The sequence below is a fragment of the Nyctibius grandis genome, chromosome 19, assembly GCF_013368605.1.
Source record: "Nyctibius grandis isolate bNycGra1 chromosome 19, bNycGra1.pri, whole genome shotgun sequence".
Lineage (NCBI taxonomy): Eukaryota > Metazoa > Chordata > Aves > Nyctibiiformes > Nyctibiidae > Nyctibius > Nyctibius grandis.
In genome coordinates this window covers 6358632-6376807 of record NC_090676.1, presented here as the reverse complement: position 1 = coordinate 6376807, position 18176 = coordinate 6358632, and the positions used below count along the sequence as shown (strand labels likewise).

At 43.7% G+C, this 18176-nt stretch overlaps 2 protein-coding genes across 3 annotated transcripts; one reads left to right on the top strand and one right to left on the bottom strand.

Annotated features, from left to right (window-relative positions):
• Positions 1-786: 786 nt before the first annotated feature.
• On the bottom strand, positions 787-7137 carry AURKA (aurora kinase A). Its single transcript, XM_068416483.1, has 9 exons — positions 7084-7137; positions 6679-6766; positions 5282-5564; positions 4601-4703; positions 3724-3915; positions 2912-3050; positions 2377-2525; positions 1585-1759; positions 787-978 (listed from the first exon to the last, which is right to left on the bottom strand). Exons 2-9 carry the CDS (start codon positions 6730-6732, stop codon positions 787-789), a joined length of 1287 nt encoding a protein of 428 aa, XP_068272584.1. The 5' UTR covers positions 6733-6766; positions 7084-7137.
• A 132-nt stretch (positions 7138-7269) lies between these two features.
• Positions 7270-16352, top strand: CSTF1 (cleavage stimulation factor subunit 1). 2 transcript variants are annotated; one of them, XM_068416391.1, is made up of 8 exons: positions 7270-7530; positions 7776-8383; positions 8995-9171; positions 9855-10050; positions 11498-11775; positions 12599-12796; positions 13278-13668; positions 15182-16352. In XM_068416391.1, exons 2-8 carry the CDS (start codon positions 8264-8266, stop codon positions 15439-15441), a joined length of 1620 nt encoding a protein of 539 aa, XP_068272492.1. In that variant the 5' UTR covers positions 7270-7530; positions 7776-8263; the 3' UTR covers positions 15442-16352. The 2 variants fall into 2 exon arrangements, with proteins under 2 accessions (XP_068272492.1, XP_068272493.1); XM_068416392.1 differs by having other exon boundaries at positions 7768-8383.
• The last annotated feature ends 1824 nt before the right edge of the window (positions 16353-18176 follow it).

Sequence of the window (18176 nt, the reverse complement as noted above, 5' to 3'; positions counted from 1 at the left end):
TAGGTTTCCATGGTTGTAGAAAACCCACAAGGTAAGTTAGCAACACATTTGGTACTTACCTTGTAATCCTGTGTTGTGATTGTAGAATAGTAAGTGACCACACCTACTTTGTGGTACCAGATTCCTTTTTTGACAGAGGTGGGAAGTAACCTTATTTTGGGATCATAGACAAGGAGTCAAGCTGTAGTGATGGTAAAGACAAGTGGTTAGAAACAACCAGTAGAAGTGATAATGCCATAAGGAAGCTTACCATACTGGTGGCAGTATACAACAAGTCTTTATTTTAAAAGTTGAGTGCTCACATTTAAGACAAAATAGAGACAAAAATAATGTACATATCATTTTTAGGACACTTAGAGAAATGCATTCAGCTCACTCAGTTTCAGAGTACACCACAGTTATGATACCCTTAGCAGCCCAATAACTTAAGAGGCAGGTGTCTCCGGGATATTGCACTGTTCAATAAGCTAGAACCATAACTTCCTCTTGTTGTTGGAACAATGAGCCATTACCAGGACAGACCACACCATAAGAGCCCTGAACAGGTTAATACTTATGTCAACAAACCTGGCCCACATGTAACTGGATTTCAAGTATATTAACTATTCCACAACCTCCAACTGTACGTCAAATAATTTTGCATCGCAATTAGAGTTTAAGACAACAGCCAATCCAAAGATTTGCATTCCAATTGCCGTTAGATTCCAAGAACTGCTTTTCCTATTGTAAGCATTACAGTAGTCACAGTACAAGACTCCTCTTGTTGATCCCATGAGGTTACCCCTGCTAAGACTGTGTTCTTGATGGGGCAGCAACATCACTCTTTCTGCTGTTGGGCGTCTTTGTAGAGTTTGCTGTAATCCAGGGATGAAGAAGTACATCCTTTAGGGGCAGCCGATGGAACGGGTTATGTTTCAGAAGCTTCGAAATTAAGTCCCTCGCACCTTCTGTTACAAATGGAGGAAACTTGAATTCCACCTAAGGAAAAGGAAGGACACTAAAGATGATGCAAAAGTTCTTTGGCAATAACCAAACTAGAGAGACAAAGGGCTCTACCCTCCAAGGTACATCTAGAAAGGAAAGCTGTGTCAGCCTTGCAAGCTATGTACCTTATGCCTATTGAGATAAGTAATTTCATCATAATCTTGAAGAAAACACGGTTCTCACTGCTTGTAGAAGTTAAGCTAGTGTACTTCAAACAAGATTAGTTTGCTGGAACAGAAAATGTTAAGCTTATGTATTTTTAGTAACACCTTGAATGTTAAATATTCATTTTATAAATTGGAAAAAGAAAGATGTGGAGAAGATTAGTTGCTTTATGAAAGAGGTAGAAGTTCAGATGCAGGCAGAAAGAGGGTAGCACAAAGGAAGTAAGGTAAGGTATCTTAAGGTCTTTTATAGCCATTTTGCTTAATGACTGAAGGCAATTTTAGGGATCTAGTTTTATGCATATCATTATGTCTTCCTACAGTTCTAGTTATAATACATGCCCTTCTTCAAAATGACCGTTTGTTAAGCTTCAGTAAGACAATAGAACTCAAAGGCAGCACAATTCAGCTAATGCAAATAAGTGTTGGCACATACCCTGGAAATAGCTATGTAGGTTTCCTGGTATGTTTCTGCTTCAAAAGGTGGTTTACCTACAAGGAATTCATAGCACAGAACTCCCAGGCTCCAAATATCCACCTTTTCATCATGAGTTCTTCCCTCAATCATTTCAGGAGGCAGGTAGTCAAGTGTCCCACAGAGAGTTGTTCTCCTGAAGAAAAGTCTGAGTTAATCATTTACTGATCATGGTAATTACAAGATCCATTTCAAGAGCCAGATGGAAGCTAATGCTGGCAATCATCTGTACCTCAATACAGTCTACCCTGGGTAGACTCAGCACCACCAGAATACCTGGTAAAGAAGTTCCAGCAGTATAAAGCATCTCAGTCACTGCATTCAGTCTTATCCTTCCTTTTTTCATCCCACTTGCTAGATCAAATATAGTCTTTCTTTGTCAGGTGCAATTCAGACTAATTGAGGAAACATCTTAAGTATATTGCTGGTGTGATGTTTGAACACAAGTGCTGGCCTGTCATCTCAGGGACCACTATAACCCTCCAACAGTACACCATCCTTCTTCACTCGTTTCTGGTTCAGCAAGTTTTGAATTATACAAGTTGAAAAACAAGGATAATAACACTCCCTCTCTGCTACCACCAGTTGACTATTAAGACCTTTGCTGCAGTGGCCCAGTTCTTAAAAGATTTTTTTCCCCAGTATTTTAGGAAGTTCACGTTTACCTCCATTCCACAACTATAAGTGTGACAAGAAAGCTAACATTTTCACTACAGAAGTATTTCAGTGCATAAATATATATTGCATTCTCACCTGGAAGATGGAGCATGCACAGACCATCCAAAGTCAGCAATTTTTAATTCTCCATTTGAGCCAAGCAGCAAGTTCTCTGGCTTGATGTCTCGGTGAATCACACTCTTTGAATGACAGTATGATAGGGCATCTGCTAGTTCTGTGATGTACTGTATTTAGAAAGAGAACAAATCTTTAAAGTGTAAAGATGTTGTTGCTCTAGCTTATCTGGCTACAGTGTAGCCTTTTCTAAGCATAATTAGTAGTTTAAGTTGGAGCAATTATTCCTTAAATCCTTGAATCTGGCAATACAGGCTCTGCCTGAAGTGAGCAAGCACTTGCAATATTAAGCAATGCTGAACATAGTTATATTAGTGCTGTGCAATAATTTGTCTTCCCAATGTATTCCTTGTTACAAGTGCACAAGAAAACTAACATCTAAGAAATCTTAGTTGCACACAACAGAATACAGAACTTTAGCTAAAGAGCTAGCTTTATGCTGCAGATATTCCAGATATGAAGAGCAAGTAATGTATAAGAAGCTGGAACAACCTACAGTAGCAGTTCTTTGCTCATCAAACTTGGTAAGCTTCTTAAGTTCTTTGTAGACTTCTCCACGAGGTGCATACTCTAGAATAAGGTAGACTCTTGTAACATCATGGAAGTAGCCATATAATCTGAGAATGTTGGGATGCCTGCAAAACATTTAAATATTCTTCTGAACAAGGTATTTGTCCATATAACTTTAATTTCCCTTTCCTGCCTTCCCCTTTCAAGGCAAGCATAGGAACTTCAGCATCGTATAAGTGTTCCTTCAGCTCACAACATATCCATTAAGAGAGCTTCATAGAAGATAGATGGTGTTTATCAAAGCAGCAGCTTAGACTCCCTACTAGCAAGCAGCTAACCAAGAGTTTGGCTTATTCATATCTTCTTGAACATAGTTTTCTACAGCAGCTGGAAGAGTAGATTACCATTGAAGGTGCCAATTCCTATGGGTTTTGGAATTTAAGCTTAAACACTTCAAACACTTTCTGTGAAAACTAATTTCCTCAGCAAGTTGGGCTTATTTTCCAGGAAGCAGAACACCAGAAACAAGCTCAGACTCTTGAGATATTGCAGTTACCCACGTAAATCCAAGCAGCATACAAGGGGTTGTTTTTTGTAATAGGAAGATTTGTTACCAGAGGTTACTTCAACGTAGACAAAGGTAAATCTTGGTGCAGAAAGGCAAAAATCCTAACTAGCAATTTCAAGGTATCGTGTTTAAAAAACTTCTCTTCAACAAGGTTTGTTATCATAAATAAGGTTACTTTGCTTATGTGAACACAAACAAAGCAAGGAGTGTAATTGATCACTAAACTTTACCTAAGATGAGACTGTATTTCAACTTCTCTTCGTAGCTGATGTTCTACACCGGCTTCCTCAAGTTGTGTTTTAAAGAGCACTTTCAGTGCAAGGATAAATTTACTCTGCTTTTCACGTGCCAGGTACACATTTCCAAATTTTCCTTTCCCCAGAGGACGACCAATTTCAAAATCATCAAGAGACCATTGCCTTCTGCAAGAGGAAAGAGAAAGTTACAAAAGCTAGATATTTGTGTGGGCTTTGACTCCTAGCTTTACAATCTATAATGTTCCTGTTCAACAGATACTTAGTGATCTGAAATAGATTTTAGTCTTTAAGAGAACACCAAGAGGATAAAATATGCATTGAGACTTTTCAAAAGAAAGTTCTGAAAGCTAGTCTCTTCCTTCCTAAAGTTTATGCACAGATACTAACATCAGCCATACTACTACAAAATCAAGACTGCATATACCGAGCCAGGCTCATTTCAATACACTTTATACAGATGTACAACTAGTGCGTGTCAGAACTGTTGAAGATAACCACAATACAAATCTAACTTCATCCTTAGACTCTAGTCTCTTGCACATATGAAGGAGGCTTTGTTTTCAAGTGTACATCTTGTGATTGGAGCAGTGGCTATCAGTGTTCTCTCATGGGAAGAGCTATTACTCATTTAGCCAAAAGTTTTGTTTAGATTACAGCAAGTCCTTGTTCCTGAGAATTATCAGGTCAAAGTAAGATTTCACAGAGTTTCAGATGTTGTCTTTGTGAAGTATAAGGCCACTGGTCTCCACAACCAAGGGGCTCAAGTAGCCTTCAGCTTAGCTGCAACTTAGTTGCAGCATGAAGTCCTACAGGACTCAGTTAGCTACAACAATTTAGGCATAAAACTTACTTTTTTGTCTCTTCATTTTTCTTTTTAGCAGTCTCTTCATTTTTCTTTTTAGCAGTCTCTTCATTTTTCTTTTTAGAGGTGCTTTCTGCTTCAGAATTTTTTGCTATGTATAGAGAAGTAGATCAACTTTATGAACCAGACCCATGAACAGAACACAAATTCAGAGGGGAAGCAAATCTAACCTCTGTGCAGTATCTGCAACAGTTCTTAGAATACGTTCAACGACATTTCAAACAACGTAGTATAGCTTACTATTAGCAAAGCAGCATGGCAGTTACCAGTGCTATCAAAATGTAATTTTAAAAGCTGTCTTGAAATTAAAATAACATTAAGAAGCTTCCCCCTGAAAAATTACAGCATTCTTGTGTATCACAGATTAACATTAATGCTAGAAAAACTGGGATACATGGGTGCCAGCTACATTAATTCACAGCTGACTAGTGAGCATCTGAAAATTTTTCAAGGAGAGAAACATCCATATTGGCTCTAAACGGACAGTGCAGTAACATTTAAGCTGCAGTATGTGCTGCTGTTCTGTTTCACAGCACAACCAAGTGCTTCCCTACAGGACTGTCCCACATAATCAGCTTTAGTTTTCCTGCACTGCATTCTGCTTCATAAGACAGAAGTATCCCAAGTATCACAACTGTATAAATACATGTACATCATCTTCAGAATTACCAGGTGCTGGAGCCTGTTGAGGTTTTTCATTGTTCTTGCTTGGAACTTGAGGCCTAGCAGCAGCTTGGACCAGAAATTTTGGTCGGGGCTGCTGCGTTGTCTGGTTATTAGACAGTTTTTGGTTTGACAGTACAGATTTTTGTGATTGCACAGGAACTCGCTGGGCAAAGTTTGAAGGACACAGAACACGTTGTGCTTGAACTCCACTGTTCAGTAACCGGCTCTGGGCAGAATGCTGAGACACAGGGACACGTTTTGGGCCATCCCCAATGGGATTTGCAATCTTCAAAGAGAAAAGATTATATATAAATTGTAGAATAGCATACTATAACCTTTATGGCCCCATTCAGCAGAGCAAGAAAAAAACACAAAGCACATTAGGAGGAGGTGTTAGGGCAGTCTGATCTTATGTTTTATGAGTGAAAACATTTCTACATTGACAAGAAAAAGTTAGCAGTTTTCTACAACAGCATACTTATTTATAACTAGCAGAAGAACTTTTCCACACACATCTGAAGAACATCAGCCAAAGGTATTAAGACAGCAGATCCTTACTATAAGAACATACACTGCTTTGAGTCATTCCTTCCTTTAATGCTGTTCATCTTAATACACCCTGCACTGCAATGGGAGTTCAGCAGAACAAAGCAAATTTATTTAGTAAGGTTCAGCTATCTGCTTTTAATCTTTTACTTCCAGGAAGGGAAGGTAGTTTAGGCTTATATTTAAGAAATTCTTAGTTGTTCTAGGATACTTTGCCTACAGTTACATTCAAATGCTAATGATTACCTTCTCACATTTTTGACCCTCTAATGATACCTATGCAACAATGTGTACTTTTTTCTTCCCCTAGATACTTAGTCTTCTGGTTCAGTTCGCTAAAAATAATGTAATGACAGCTTGATTAAAAAGAAGCTTTGCTTATGCTATTCTGAAACCTTACTAGGACCTATTTTGTTTTAAGTTAAAATACTGAGAAAGTGCTTGTGTTTCTATATGAAAAAAAAATATGTAATTAGGGTGATCTTGAGTACTGCTGCATGGGTATGTCAAAGCATGCTTGCTTTTGGAAGTCATATCTGGAATAAGTTGACTACACACATTTGCTCTCTCTTTAAAGGATCTTATACCTAAAATACAAGGATTTCCCAATTCAAGTATGGCATGCTAATATTAACAATAAAAAAAACAAGTAAGCCCTGGGTACTGTTCTCTCCAGGAGAAAGCTACTGAAAGACAAAAGTAGCAATAGTTTTCTGCACACAGAAAACATTGTTTCAAGACAGTTTTTCCCCTTTTTGCAATTTAGTACAGTTAATAACTACCACATGCAGTCTGAAACTTGTAGCTCTTGTGTGATCAGGAGAAACGCACCCACCAACCTAAAAGTCATTTACCTTGGTAACACGACTGGGGTTTCCAGAGTGGTTCTCTTTCGTATTCTTATCCATAGTGCCCGAGAAGAAGAGCTACATATAACTTAGCCTGCGGATGAGACGTAGCGAATAGGGGTCAGTTCCACAGAAAACACTACATCTTAGAGCTCGTCTTCAAAACGCCCGCCCCCCCCTTCGGGGGCCTGGAGGCCCCGCGGCAGGGCCTGGCCCGGCCTGGCGTCCCGCCGCGGCACACCGCCTCACGCCCCTGCCCCACAACCACCAGGCCGCGCTCGCAGCCGCGCTCGCAGCCAGGGTCCCGCGGGCCGCACCCCAGCCGCGGAGCTCGGCCGCCCGCTTACCCCCAACCTCCGCTCGCTCCAGCCGCCGCAGCTGTTTGAATTCAAACCGCCCTCCCTTAAATACCCTTTAAACTACCGCCGCTCGCCATTGGCCCCTCTCCCGCCGCTCGCGCCCGCTGATTGGCTCCTTTTCAACCGGCCCGCCCGCCGATTGGCTCTCCGCACGCTCCGCTCATTGCGAGGCCGAGCCTCGTCGCCGCGAGCCTCTGGGGCGCATGCGCAACGGCAGCCTGCTGCGTATCCCGGTAGGGCCAACCCGCCCGCCCCGAGGGCGGTGTTTGCGCTACATGCGTATTTTACGTACCGTCGCTCCGCCGCTGGCTCCTTCCGTACTCCAAGTGCGTGGATCGGCGCCCCGCTTACACACTTTTCTCCTCAAAGTCTCTGCCTGGCCGGGTCTTCCGTTACGCAAATCGCGTACGCCCAGACCACCCACCTGTGGCAACGCGACAAGTACCATCCCTGCCCCACGGCCACCGAGGCCTCGGAGCGTGAGAGCGAAGGCCGTCAGGTTAGTCCCGCATCCTGCGAGGCACCAGCCTCTTCCCTCTCCTCCTCCACACACGCACCCGCCGCCCCGGGCTGAGGGAGAGGCGGTGCTGCCACCTCGCGTGGAGCCGAGCACGAGTGGGGCCGGGGGCCATTGTGTCCAGCCGGCGAGGTAGGTGCCCCGGGTGGCAGCTGGCAGCCCGAGGAGCAGGAGGCTGGGTGGAGGGGTGAAGTAGGCGTCTGCCTCGCGCTCACCCAGACGTGCAGCCCAGGGCAGCGCTCCACGTGCCGTCAGCTCTTGAGGACAAGTGCGAAGGGGACCCCCGCCTCGGCACAGCACAGCGCGCCGGGGGACGCTTGGCCTGAGGTACCTTCGCCAGCCCGTGGACCCCTCGTGTCACGCCAGCGGTAACCCACAGCCCGTGGCAGCTTCCAAAACCGCACAGGTTCTTGAGGAGACGCTGCCAGCGGACAATCCGTGAGTGCAGTTTGCGAGTAGCAGCGTAAAAGGAGCGTGAGGCTGCTGTGCCGTCTCGGTTGCCGGCTGCCCGAGTGGTCCTGCTCACGCCCGTGAGGGGGACCTTGGCCGCTGAGTGACAAGCGGCAGCCGAAACTAGGTTCAGTACTTCGGGCCTCTGAAGAACCGTGATTGAAGGCAACTTTTAACTGTCTCTGCGGTGCTGAAAACAAGTGCGAAGGCGACCCTAAGTGTGTGTGTTGGTGTTTACAAGTGATACAGGATAGGTAAAAAGAAGATGTCGGGTCGTCGTGTCGCTGCTGCATGTGATAGACGTCAGCTGCCACGGGGCATGGGTAGCATGGCATCCCCCCTCCTTGACCCGCGTCCACTTCGACTACCGTTTCTTGAGGCTGACGTGAGTAGGACTTTTGGGAGGGTGGTGGTGTGCTCTGGGACAGGCTGTCAGCCTGCTTAGAGACCGTGCAGCCTGGCAGCGTGAGATGCTTGCCACTGTGCTGCCCGAGTGGCTGACACCGCTGGGGAGGCCTGCAGCGCTGAGCAGCAGTGCCAGAGACTTGGGATTTCACAGCCCGTTCCCGTCCCCGTGTCTGGGATCCCGATGTCTCAGCGGAAGCAGCGTTTCGGAGCTTTGCAGCTGGGACACAAAAGAACCCCGGCCCCCTGCCATCGGCCACCCCTGCCGTTAGGAGCCGGCCCCGGGCTGCTCAGCCAGCGAGGCCTGCCGCCCCCATCCGGCCCTGAGCGGGGCTCTGCCGGCCTCGGCCAAGGCCCCGACCTCCCGGGAAGGGGGAGCGGGACCCCCGGACGCCGCGGCGGGCCGCTGTGCCTGCCCGCCCCGGCCGGGCCCGGCCCGCCGCGCCCCCCCCCCCCAGCCCCCGCCCCTCCCCGCCGCTCGGGGGCTCCCTCGGCGCGTCACCCGTCACGTGACAGCGCGGTACCCGGCAGCGCCCGGGCGCGCGCGCGGGGTGTCACGGTCATGTGACGCTGCGGTTCTCTCCCTTCAAGAGTCGCCTCCAATCGATTTGCGGGCGCTCGATGCAGCAGCCTTCGCGGAGGAGCATCCTGCGGGCCCGGCCGCCGCCGCCGCCGCCCCCTCCCCTGCCTCCGCCGCCGCCGATCGATGCGCTCAGGGCTCCGGTCGCCATTTTAGGGGCAGAGCGAGGGAGGCAGAAGGAAGGCACGGTAGGTACCGGCGCCGCTCCGCGCCCGCCCTCGCTCGCCGCCCCGCTGCCGGGGCCGGCTCTCGCCCTCCGCAGCTCCCGCCCGAAGCCGCCTGTCCGCCCCCCGCGGCGTTCGAAGCCCGTTTTCTGTGACCGGCTCAGCACTCCCCGCCCTCATTCAGTCGCTTTCCCCCACGCCCCCTCCCTGCCCGGTTATTGGTTCCCCGCACCCCGTGGTTGATGTTGCAGCCCGGGGCTGGGAGAGGGTGTGCGGGCGGGTGACCGGCGTCTGCCGGGCGGGAGGATGGGTCTGCCGGGGTGAACGGGAGGGAGCGGGCTGGGGCTGGCGAGGCGCTTGGCTTCCCGGCACGGTGTGTGGTGATCGCCTCCCCGGTGCCCGGGGCCGCCGGTGCCAGCAGATACTGACAGAATCATTTTGCTAGCTGATGCCGCGTTATTTCTGTCTTCTCCGATGCTCCTTAATACAGTTCGTTTTCTGTTTATTGGTGAGATTTTAATTTCTACAGCAAACAAATGCAACAGGTTTCCCCTGCCCCCCGTTTGTTTTTTTTTTTTGTCTTTAATTTCTTTCTGTCTGATTCTTACCTAAATTATGGTAGTATTTGGTGTCTGCGCTTTATTTAAAGGTTGTGGTTGTTCCATGCAACTCTCTTGTATGTGACTTTTCTTCTCTGTTTGTTTCAGGCCCCTCCAAGGCATTCCTTGCTCACAATGTATAGAACAAAAGTCAGTTTGAAAGACCGTCAGCAACTTTATAAATTGATAATTAGTCAGCTGCTATATGATGGATACATAAATATTGCCAATGGCTTGATAAATGAGATAAAACCACAATCAGTCTGTGCACCATCCGAACAACTGCTGCACCTAATTAAGTTAGGTAAGCTGGAATAAAAAGCTGACATAAAAATCCAGTTTCTAAATTCTTAGCTTAAATCCTTGTGAAATAAGAGGTTAGTGTTACTGAAAAGACATCTTTTATGCGAAGGCTATGCCTAGTAACAGCATAACACTTTGTATACTTAGATACAGCCTTTGTCTCCGTGGCTTTTTTTGAAGGACTTTCTAGCTCTGTGTTTCGTCCTTTAGTATGCATTAAAAGCAAAACAGATCACTGAGTGTTGTCAAAATGTGTGTGTTTGAACTTCGGTAATACGTAAGAATACCTGCTCAGGGTCCTGGGTGACTGGCAACCTTCTAAAAATATTCTCCAGTAAACGGGATCACTGAGTCCACAGACCTAATATATAAAATTGACCCACACAGTTCTCTGCCAACTTTAGAAATGTATTCTATATGATTCTTCCTGACAGTGTTGGAAAGGGAGCAAGCCCTTCCATTGGCAATCTTTGCTAACATTTATATATCAGTCTCAAGAAAATAAGATTCACAGTCTAGGGTCTCGGCAAAGGTATTGCCTGTTCTCCCTCTGTGTATCTTTCTGAAAGTACATCTGTGCCGCAGTATGTAGTCAAAATACCTGAGCTGCTGTTGAAACAAGCTGATTAAGTTACTGGAAGAGGTCTCACCATAACATCATGTCTTCTCTATATTGTAACTGAACTGGTTCTGCTGCCTGAACTAGTTGAGTTCCAAGGGTATAAATATGTGAAGCCTTGTGTCTGTTTGAAATAAGAACACTAGACTTGCAATTTGTAGATGAAAGCAACAAAAACTTGTCTGTTACGTTTGATCGGTTGATGATCACAGTTGCTCACATAGCTCAAAATTCTTGTGTCTGCCCTGTTACCACTTCCAGTGCTGAACTGCCTGTTCTGTACATGCATCCTGGAAATAAAAAGCAAAAAAAAAAAAAATCTGTGGGTGTGAAGAGGAGTAAAAATTTCATTTGCAATGCTGGGATAGTTGTTTGTGGAGTAGGTTGTTTTCCTTCAATGCAATAAAACAACAAGGAAAAGAATCAGTAAATGCTTCCGTTTTTTACTTTAAATCTCATGTGATAGTGTTGGGCCTTGTTTCTCCCTCTGTGAAAAGCTGACTAGAGGCCTGTCAGTGGCTTCGGTAGCTGATTGTCCGTGCATTTATCAGTACTTACAGTTCTACAATACTTGCTCGTTGTATTTCCACAGTTAATTTTAAGAGCTGTGTTCTGCTCTAGTGTAGCCAAAATACCTCTCCTTTCTCACGAGAAGTACTGCTGTATAACTAAATCTGCTCTTCTAGCTTAGCTTTGTTCAACAGGAGCTGCCTGTCTTAAAACCTGACTTGTAGCTGTTACAGAAGACTGTAGCATAGATCTGGCCACAGCCTATCTGTCTAAGGAGAAGGTGAACCTGGTTTAAGTGCATCAACTTCTCTCTTTTCAGGAATGGAGAACGATGACAGTGCTGTTCAATATGCAATTGGACGGTCAGATACAGTAGCTCCAGGCACAGGAATTGACTTGGAATTTGATGCAGATGTACAGACCATGTCTCCTGAGGCTTCTGAATATGAGACTTGTTATGTCACATCTCATAAAGGACCGTGTCGTGTAGCTACGTATAGCAGAGACGGACAGTTAATAGCTACAGGATCTGCTGATGCCTCAATAAAAATTCTTGATACAGAGAGAATGTTGGCCAAAAGTGCTATGCCTATTGAGGTAAACTATGACTTGAATCATAACTACTTTGTGAATTCTTGAGGTGCTGTCTGTTTCATGCCATGTCTGTGCCTTGTGGCTGGCTCAGTGGGTTGGACTAAGTATCTGTTTCGCCATATTCCCTACTCCAACAGCGGCTCACAAAGTACCCTTGAAGAAAAGGAAGAAGAAATAGGGCAAGTATACCTGTGTAACTTCTGGCAGCAGTCTAGAGAACTGAGCCAGAAATTGTTTCTAATAGTTGCTGGTAATTGCTATATTGTATGAACATGGTTCATTTTTGAACCCACTTACACTTTTGGCCTCTACAGCCTCCAGTGGCTGTGTATTTCAGAACTGTTTCACAGAATACATATTTATTTGCTTCATGTTTTTCTCCAATACAGTTATCAGGTAGCAATTTAAAAGTGGCTGTTTTTTGGTTTGTTTTTTTTTTTTTCACAAAGTGGACACCAAGCTCTCAGCACTATCCTGCGTGAGTGAAAGTTGCAGTTTTCTCAGTTGGTACAGCGTCCCTTATGGCAACACAGTATTTTGAATTGGACTGTTTATGAAGGTGATAAGTTTTCTTGCACCAGTTCTCTGCTACTGAAACTAGTTTGTCCTTGAGCGAGTCAGTTGACCTTTGTAAAGATACAGGGATCTTATCTGAGAACAATATATAATGGGCCTTCAAATAATTAAGATAATAGTGATTATGTGCCTAGTCGTGTGTCAGGAAGGTAGCTGTTGTTTGGCCACTGTGGCAAGGGTAAAACCTACTTTTCCTGTCAAAAGCATGTTCTGCTTTCTAGCACTCTAACTTGTTGAATGTTCTTTGTAGGTGATGATGAATGAGACAGCACAGCAAAACATGGAAAATCACCCTGTTATTCGGACTCTGTATGATCATGTGGATGAAGTTACGTGTTTAGCTTTTCATCCAACAGAACAGATCCTAGCATCTGGTTCAAGGGACTACACACTTAAATTGTTTGATTATTCAAAACCTTCTGCCAAAAGAGCCTTCAAATATATACAGGTTAGATACCAGTTCAGAGCGACCAAAGCTTGAATGTATGAGTACTGAGCTATCAGTGAGCTGAATTGTGTCTGAGCCTATGGGTGGTTAGGTATGTAGGAGCATGCAGCTGCAAAATTTGCAGACATTATGGTAATTACGTGTTAAGATATATTATCTTTGTTTTGGAGGAGAGTTTGGGATTATGTGGTGGTGGGCCTTGGGGTGTGTGACTGGCTGCAAAGCCTCCTGTCGCTTTCGTGCGATATCCCAAAAATGAGTGGGCACTGCAAGCTGCTCTGGGACAAAAACTACCATAAGTTTAAAGGTAGCCTGTCATTTTAATCCTATAGGAAGCCTTTTCTATTTTGTAAAAACAGAACATGTTGTGCTAACTGATAATTTAACTAGTTTTTTAGGACTTTAATGCCACCAGAATTGATGCTTCCATTTCAGACTTTTTTTCTTTCTTACACCAATTCTGTATTTTTTTATCAAACAGGAAGCAGAGATGTTGCGCTCAATTTCTTTTCACCCTTCTGGAGATTTCATACTTGTTGGTACCCAGCACCCTACTTTACGACTGTATGATATCAATACTTTCCAGTGTTTTGTGTCTTGCAATCCTCAAGATCAGCACACTGATGCTATATGTTCAGTGAATTACAACGCAAGTGCAAACATGTATGTGACAGGAAGTAAGGATGGATGCATCAAACTGTGGGATGGTGTCTCAAATCGCTGTATCACTACTTTTGAGAAGGCACATGATGGAGCTGAAGTCTGTTCTGCTATTTTTTCCAAAAATTCAAAGTATATCTTGTCAAGTGGAAAAGACTCTGTAGCTAAACTATGGGAGATATCCACTGGTCGAACACTGGTCAAATACACAGGTATGTGGCAGGTGACCTTCCAAATACCTTCCTTTTCACATCCTGACACACAGCAGGGGTGGTAATATTGTCAGAAGAATAGTAATTCTCAAAGGCAATGGGAGGCTGCTGCTTTGAGCATAAATTGGCCCAAATTTTTGAGAACACTTACTTAATGTAGACTAATTCCAGAAGAGAAGCTGTGCTGCTTGTCTGTCAGTCAGTGTAAACGTACTTACTCTGAGTAGATTTTGGAGACTTTTCTGACATTACTCTGTTGCTTTGGAGGGAAGTTATCACTAAAGCAGGGAAAAGTAAAAAGGAACACTGCCCTAAGGACTAGGACATTTCTGCAGAGGGTTTTGTTCTCTAGTTTTTCTAAAGAAAGAAAACTAGAAACAGTGTTTTAGAAACAGTGATTATTAAAACAAAACAGAGTAATCACTTTTCTTGCTGGTGATCGTTTTGATTTTGTGACTTTTCTATTTCTTGCTAGACTAGGGGCACAGTTTAAAGTGGAAGGGTCAAAACTAACACGTAATCCATTTCTGGCTAGAGCACGCCACTTTCCTGCAAGTACCCACACAGACAGGGCACTGAACGTACTTTGGGGCAGTTGTTTTAACCATTAGACTCTTGTGCAAAAGATGGCTCTAGTAAGCCATGGCAATATTCTGAAAAATAGCTACAGCTGGTTTGTTTCTTTTTTTCAAGGATGTAGTTGTGTGCAAGGTACTTGGAGCATGCTGACAATACCATGCTTTGATCTCAGCAGGACTTGGAAAATGGTGAAGGATGTAGAAGCTTTGCATACGATAGCAGCTATGTGACAGGGGGAAGCTTTTGGGTCAAGCAGTGACGTGCTTAAGCGTTAGGAGTCATACCATAAAAGAGGAGAGGATGTTGAAAATATTAGTGTATCAGCTTTTGCGAAGTGTAGGGTCCTTTTTTGCGTGCTGGCTCTATTTTGCTCTCAACCAGCAGGGTGCAGCATCTCCTTGATAAACTTCTGCAAAATACCAGGTGTGTGCATTGCACAGTAAATGCCTATATATGAAACGTGCCTTTTATTTGAAGGGTATGGAGGGAAGGTATGGCCAAGGTAGGTCATACAATGTGTCATATGATATACATATTAAAAGCGAAAGTTGTCATTGATAATGAGAGTCTCTATATTGTACTATCTGTGGTCTTTCCCCTTAGTTACAGATGTAAGCCTCATACAAAAAAATATAAGGCAAAAGTACCCTTAAAGTTAAGTGACTGCACTCATACTGAGTGGTTGGACTTGACTGACACAGTTAGAGTAGTGAATCTTTCTGTCCTCTAGGAAATATTAGCTTATACCATGTATATAACTACAAAAGAATATTCGTTATTGATTCACCTCTTGTATGTGGAAGTGGTAGACTGAGAAAATAAGGCTCCTTTGTAGACTGCAGAAATTGATACTTGGGGGAGGTTTATTCTTAGGTCTTTGGAAACTTCCTAAAACTGATTCTCTTTGGATTGATATTTTGCTGCATATATTTAGGAGCTGGTTTGAGTGGACGACAAGTGCACAGGACACAAGCTGTCTTCAACCACACAGAAGATTATGTGCTGCTTCCAGATGAAAGGACCATAAGTCTCTGCTGCTGGGATTCAAGAACTGCTGAACGGAGAAATCTTCTTTCTCTTGGGCACAACAGCATTGTCCGTTGTATTGTCCATTCTCCTACCAATCCTGGCTTCATGACCTGCAGTGACGACTACAGGGCTAGATTTTGGTACAGAAGGTCAACGACAGACTAAGGACAGCTTTACAAAACAGCAATTATCCAGATTCATTATATCATCTTGTATTGATTGTACTGCCAGCGGATGCCTAGATGAAAGCCGTGATGTGTCTGGTTTTTAATTCTGTCAAACGTGGCAGAAAAAATCAGAAAGTACTGAGACTAAGCTTTGCCCCGCGCTAATTTTTTTATTAGTGTGTGTGGCATTAATTTTTGTAAGTCATCTCTAATTGTACTCAAGGAGTGTGTGGGGGGAGAATAAAATGATCCTTGCAGGAAGGATAAAACTTGCTCTCCTGTTTTTCTAAAACCTGTGAAAGATAATGTGACTGTGTCTTGCTCAAACTGGGCAGTGTGAGCCAGTTTTGCTCTGCATTGTATCTGCAATCCCACTTAAGTCTGTTTGAAGAACGGATTACACAAGTAACTGCAGAACTTGGCAAATATTTTAATGAAGCCTTAAGCTGCCTTCAGTTCTGATTCATTCTTTGTAAAGGTCCATTTTGTATCTTCTAGTCTGGGGCTTTTTTGGTGGAATTTTTTTTCTTTAATTGACCAAGTGGACCTTCAATTATCAGTGAGTCTTGTGCCATAAGAATTTGAAACATGATTTTAAATTGATCAGATGAATTCAAGAAATGGTGTTATAGTCCCGGTATTAAAGCTCAGATTTGAAATCTTGTCTTGTTTTGAATTTATCTTAACAAGTGGGATCTGAAAGTAAATTCATAGTATTTTCAAGGAGTATCCACATTGCAACTGTAAAATGTGACGGTGCTGCAGCATGTGCAAATGAGAATAATTTTGCCATAGAGACCTTTAGTGTCCTCGCAAAGAAGAAACTGTCGTGCATATTAATGTTTGTATATGTACCTCAGAAATGTCACTTTGCTTCATTTTATTGAGAAATTTTCATTCTATCTCTGTTAACACATCACTTGAATTACATTCTTTTTTTTTAATTATTCAAAAACCCAGACTCGCTGTTTCTTCTCCCTGTTATCTCTAATAGTCCAAGTTTCCCAGACCTCATCCTATTCAACAGAAGGTACAGACCATTAAGAATCTGTGCTTATTGAAAATTAACTACGTGTTTTTACAGATAGTTGCCTGTGCAAAGTTTTAAATGTGTTCATTCACGCATTCTTGTAGAGTGCTCTGGGGCTTCACATTTGAGAGGCTTCCTTCAGTCAAAAGCTCAGCACTTGCTTTCATGAGGATTTTTAAAAGTAAGATTGTTCTTGCTGCTGGATTAACTTTCCATTACCAGCAATGAAGCATCTTGTCAAGGGCTGATGAACGTACAGGTTTTGTCTGTATTTAAGTAAGGATTGCCTCTTAATAGTTATTTAATATATAAAGAAGGAAATGTATTAGTTTTCTATGTAACAAAGGAGAAATGAATATTGGAAGGCTGTGTCTTTGGGGACATGTTAAAGCTTGAAGAATTCGTTTGTTGTGTTGCATCTGAATCAGATACAAGTATAGATTTACAGTATAGAATGTGGGATGGTTTTTTAAAAGAGGTAGAGAATGAAATTTAATTTTCTCTTAAAAGCTACTGCTATGCAAAACATTCCTTAGGCTTCGCAATTCTTTTCGCTCCTCCTCTGCCTCCCTTAAAGTTTCTAAAACTTTAGAAACATGGGAGGCATGAGATAGCAGTTCTGGTGGCTTTTTTGGTGGAGAAACAAGGAGAACTAGAGCTTGGTGGGAGGGAAAAGGGAAGTCCTGACACAGTTATTATGCATCCTGTGGTAGTGCAGCAGCAGCCCTCCGCTATTACAGCCAGCCTGCTGCTTTGGTAGCAGTGCAGGTCTTTTTGGAGTACTAAATTTGTTTCAATTCTGTTAAAGAAGCTGTCCGTAAGTAACACATTTACCACTGGTGTTTGGACTCTTCTATTTTTAAAGCACTGTTTTGGTGTTCTATGCATTAAGCCACTGTTGTGGTTGATAAGTTAGCAGCATGCTAGCTTTTACCTCCAGCTTCCTTAATTCTGTGGTCTTTTAACTTGCAGTGTAGAAATAGAGTTTTATTCTGTTAACACTAAAACATCCTGACATTGGCACGTTTCTTTTTATACTATTTATCATCTTGCTCGAGGCCAGAAGTGGGGGGGGTTTCTATTTAAGAAATAAGGGCTAGAAGAAACTTAACTCATCCTATTTAGGTAGATAACACAACCCTGGAGTGAAATAGCTTAGTACTACACCATCCTCGTGGTACCCTGGTCCTTGAAGGTCATTGATTGGGGACAAGAATGAGAGGAGGCAAGGCTGCTGTACAGCAACCAGGGCAAGCACGCCTGGAAGTACAGTAAAGAGGAGCCGTAGCTGCATCTTGAAGAACAAGGTTGTGCGCACACGTAGTCATCCTGTCGGACCTGTGTTTGATTGAAGGGGGATACATCTTTTCACTATGAGAGTCTGGAAGTAGCTAAGTAACCATTCTTCGTGTGGTCACGCTTACTGCTACAGTCAGAGAAGCTTTACACGTAGAAGCTGTATTTGATCAATTAAAATTCCCATGCAGCCGCTTGCCCTTCGTAAGTTTTGCAGTTTGTACCTTGTGGTAGCTACATCCCAGCAAGCTGCTCTGCTCAGAGAAGCACTGTCATACTCAGGATTTATCACCTGCTCAAGAAAGTCTCCCTCACCTGTCTAAAAGTCCGTTGTATCCATCTGACATGTAACTGACTCTCGCCGCTCCTCGGAAGAAGCTGTCATGGAAATGTGGAGAGGTGATGCC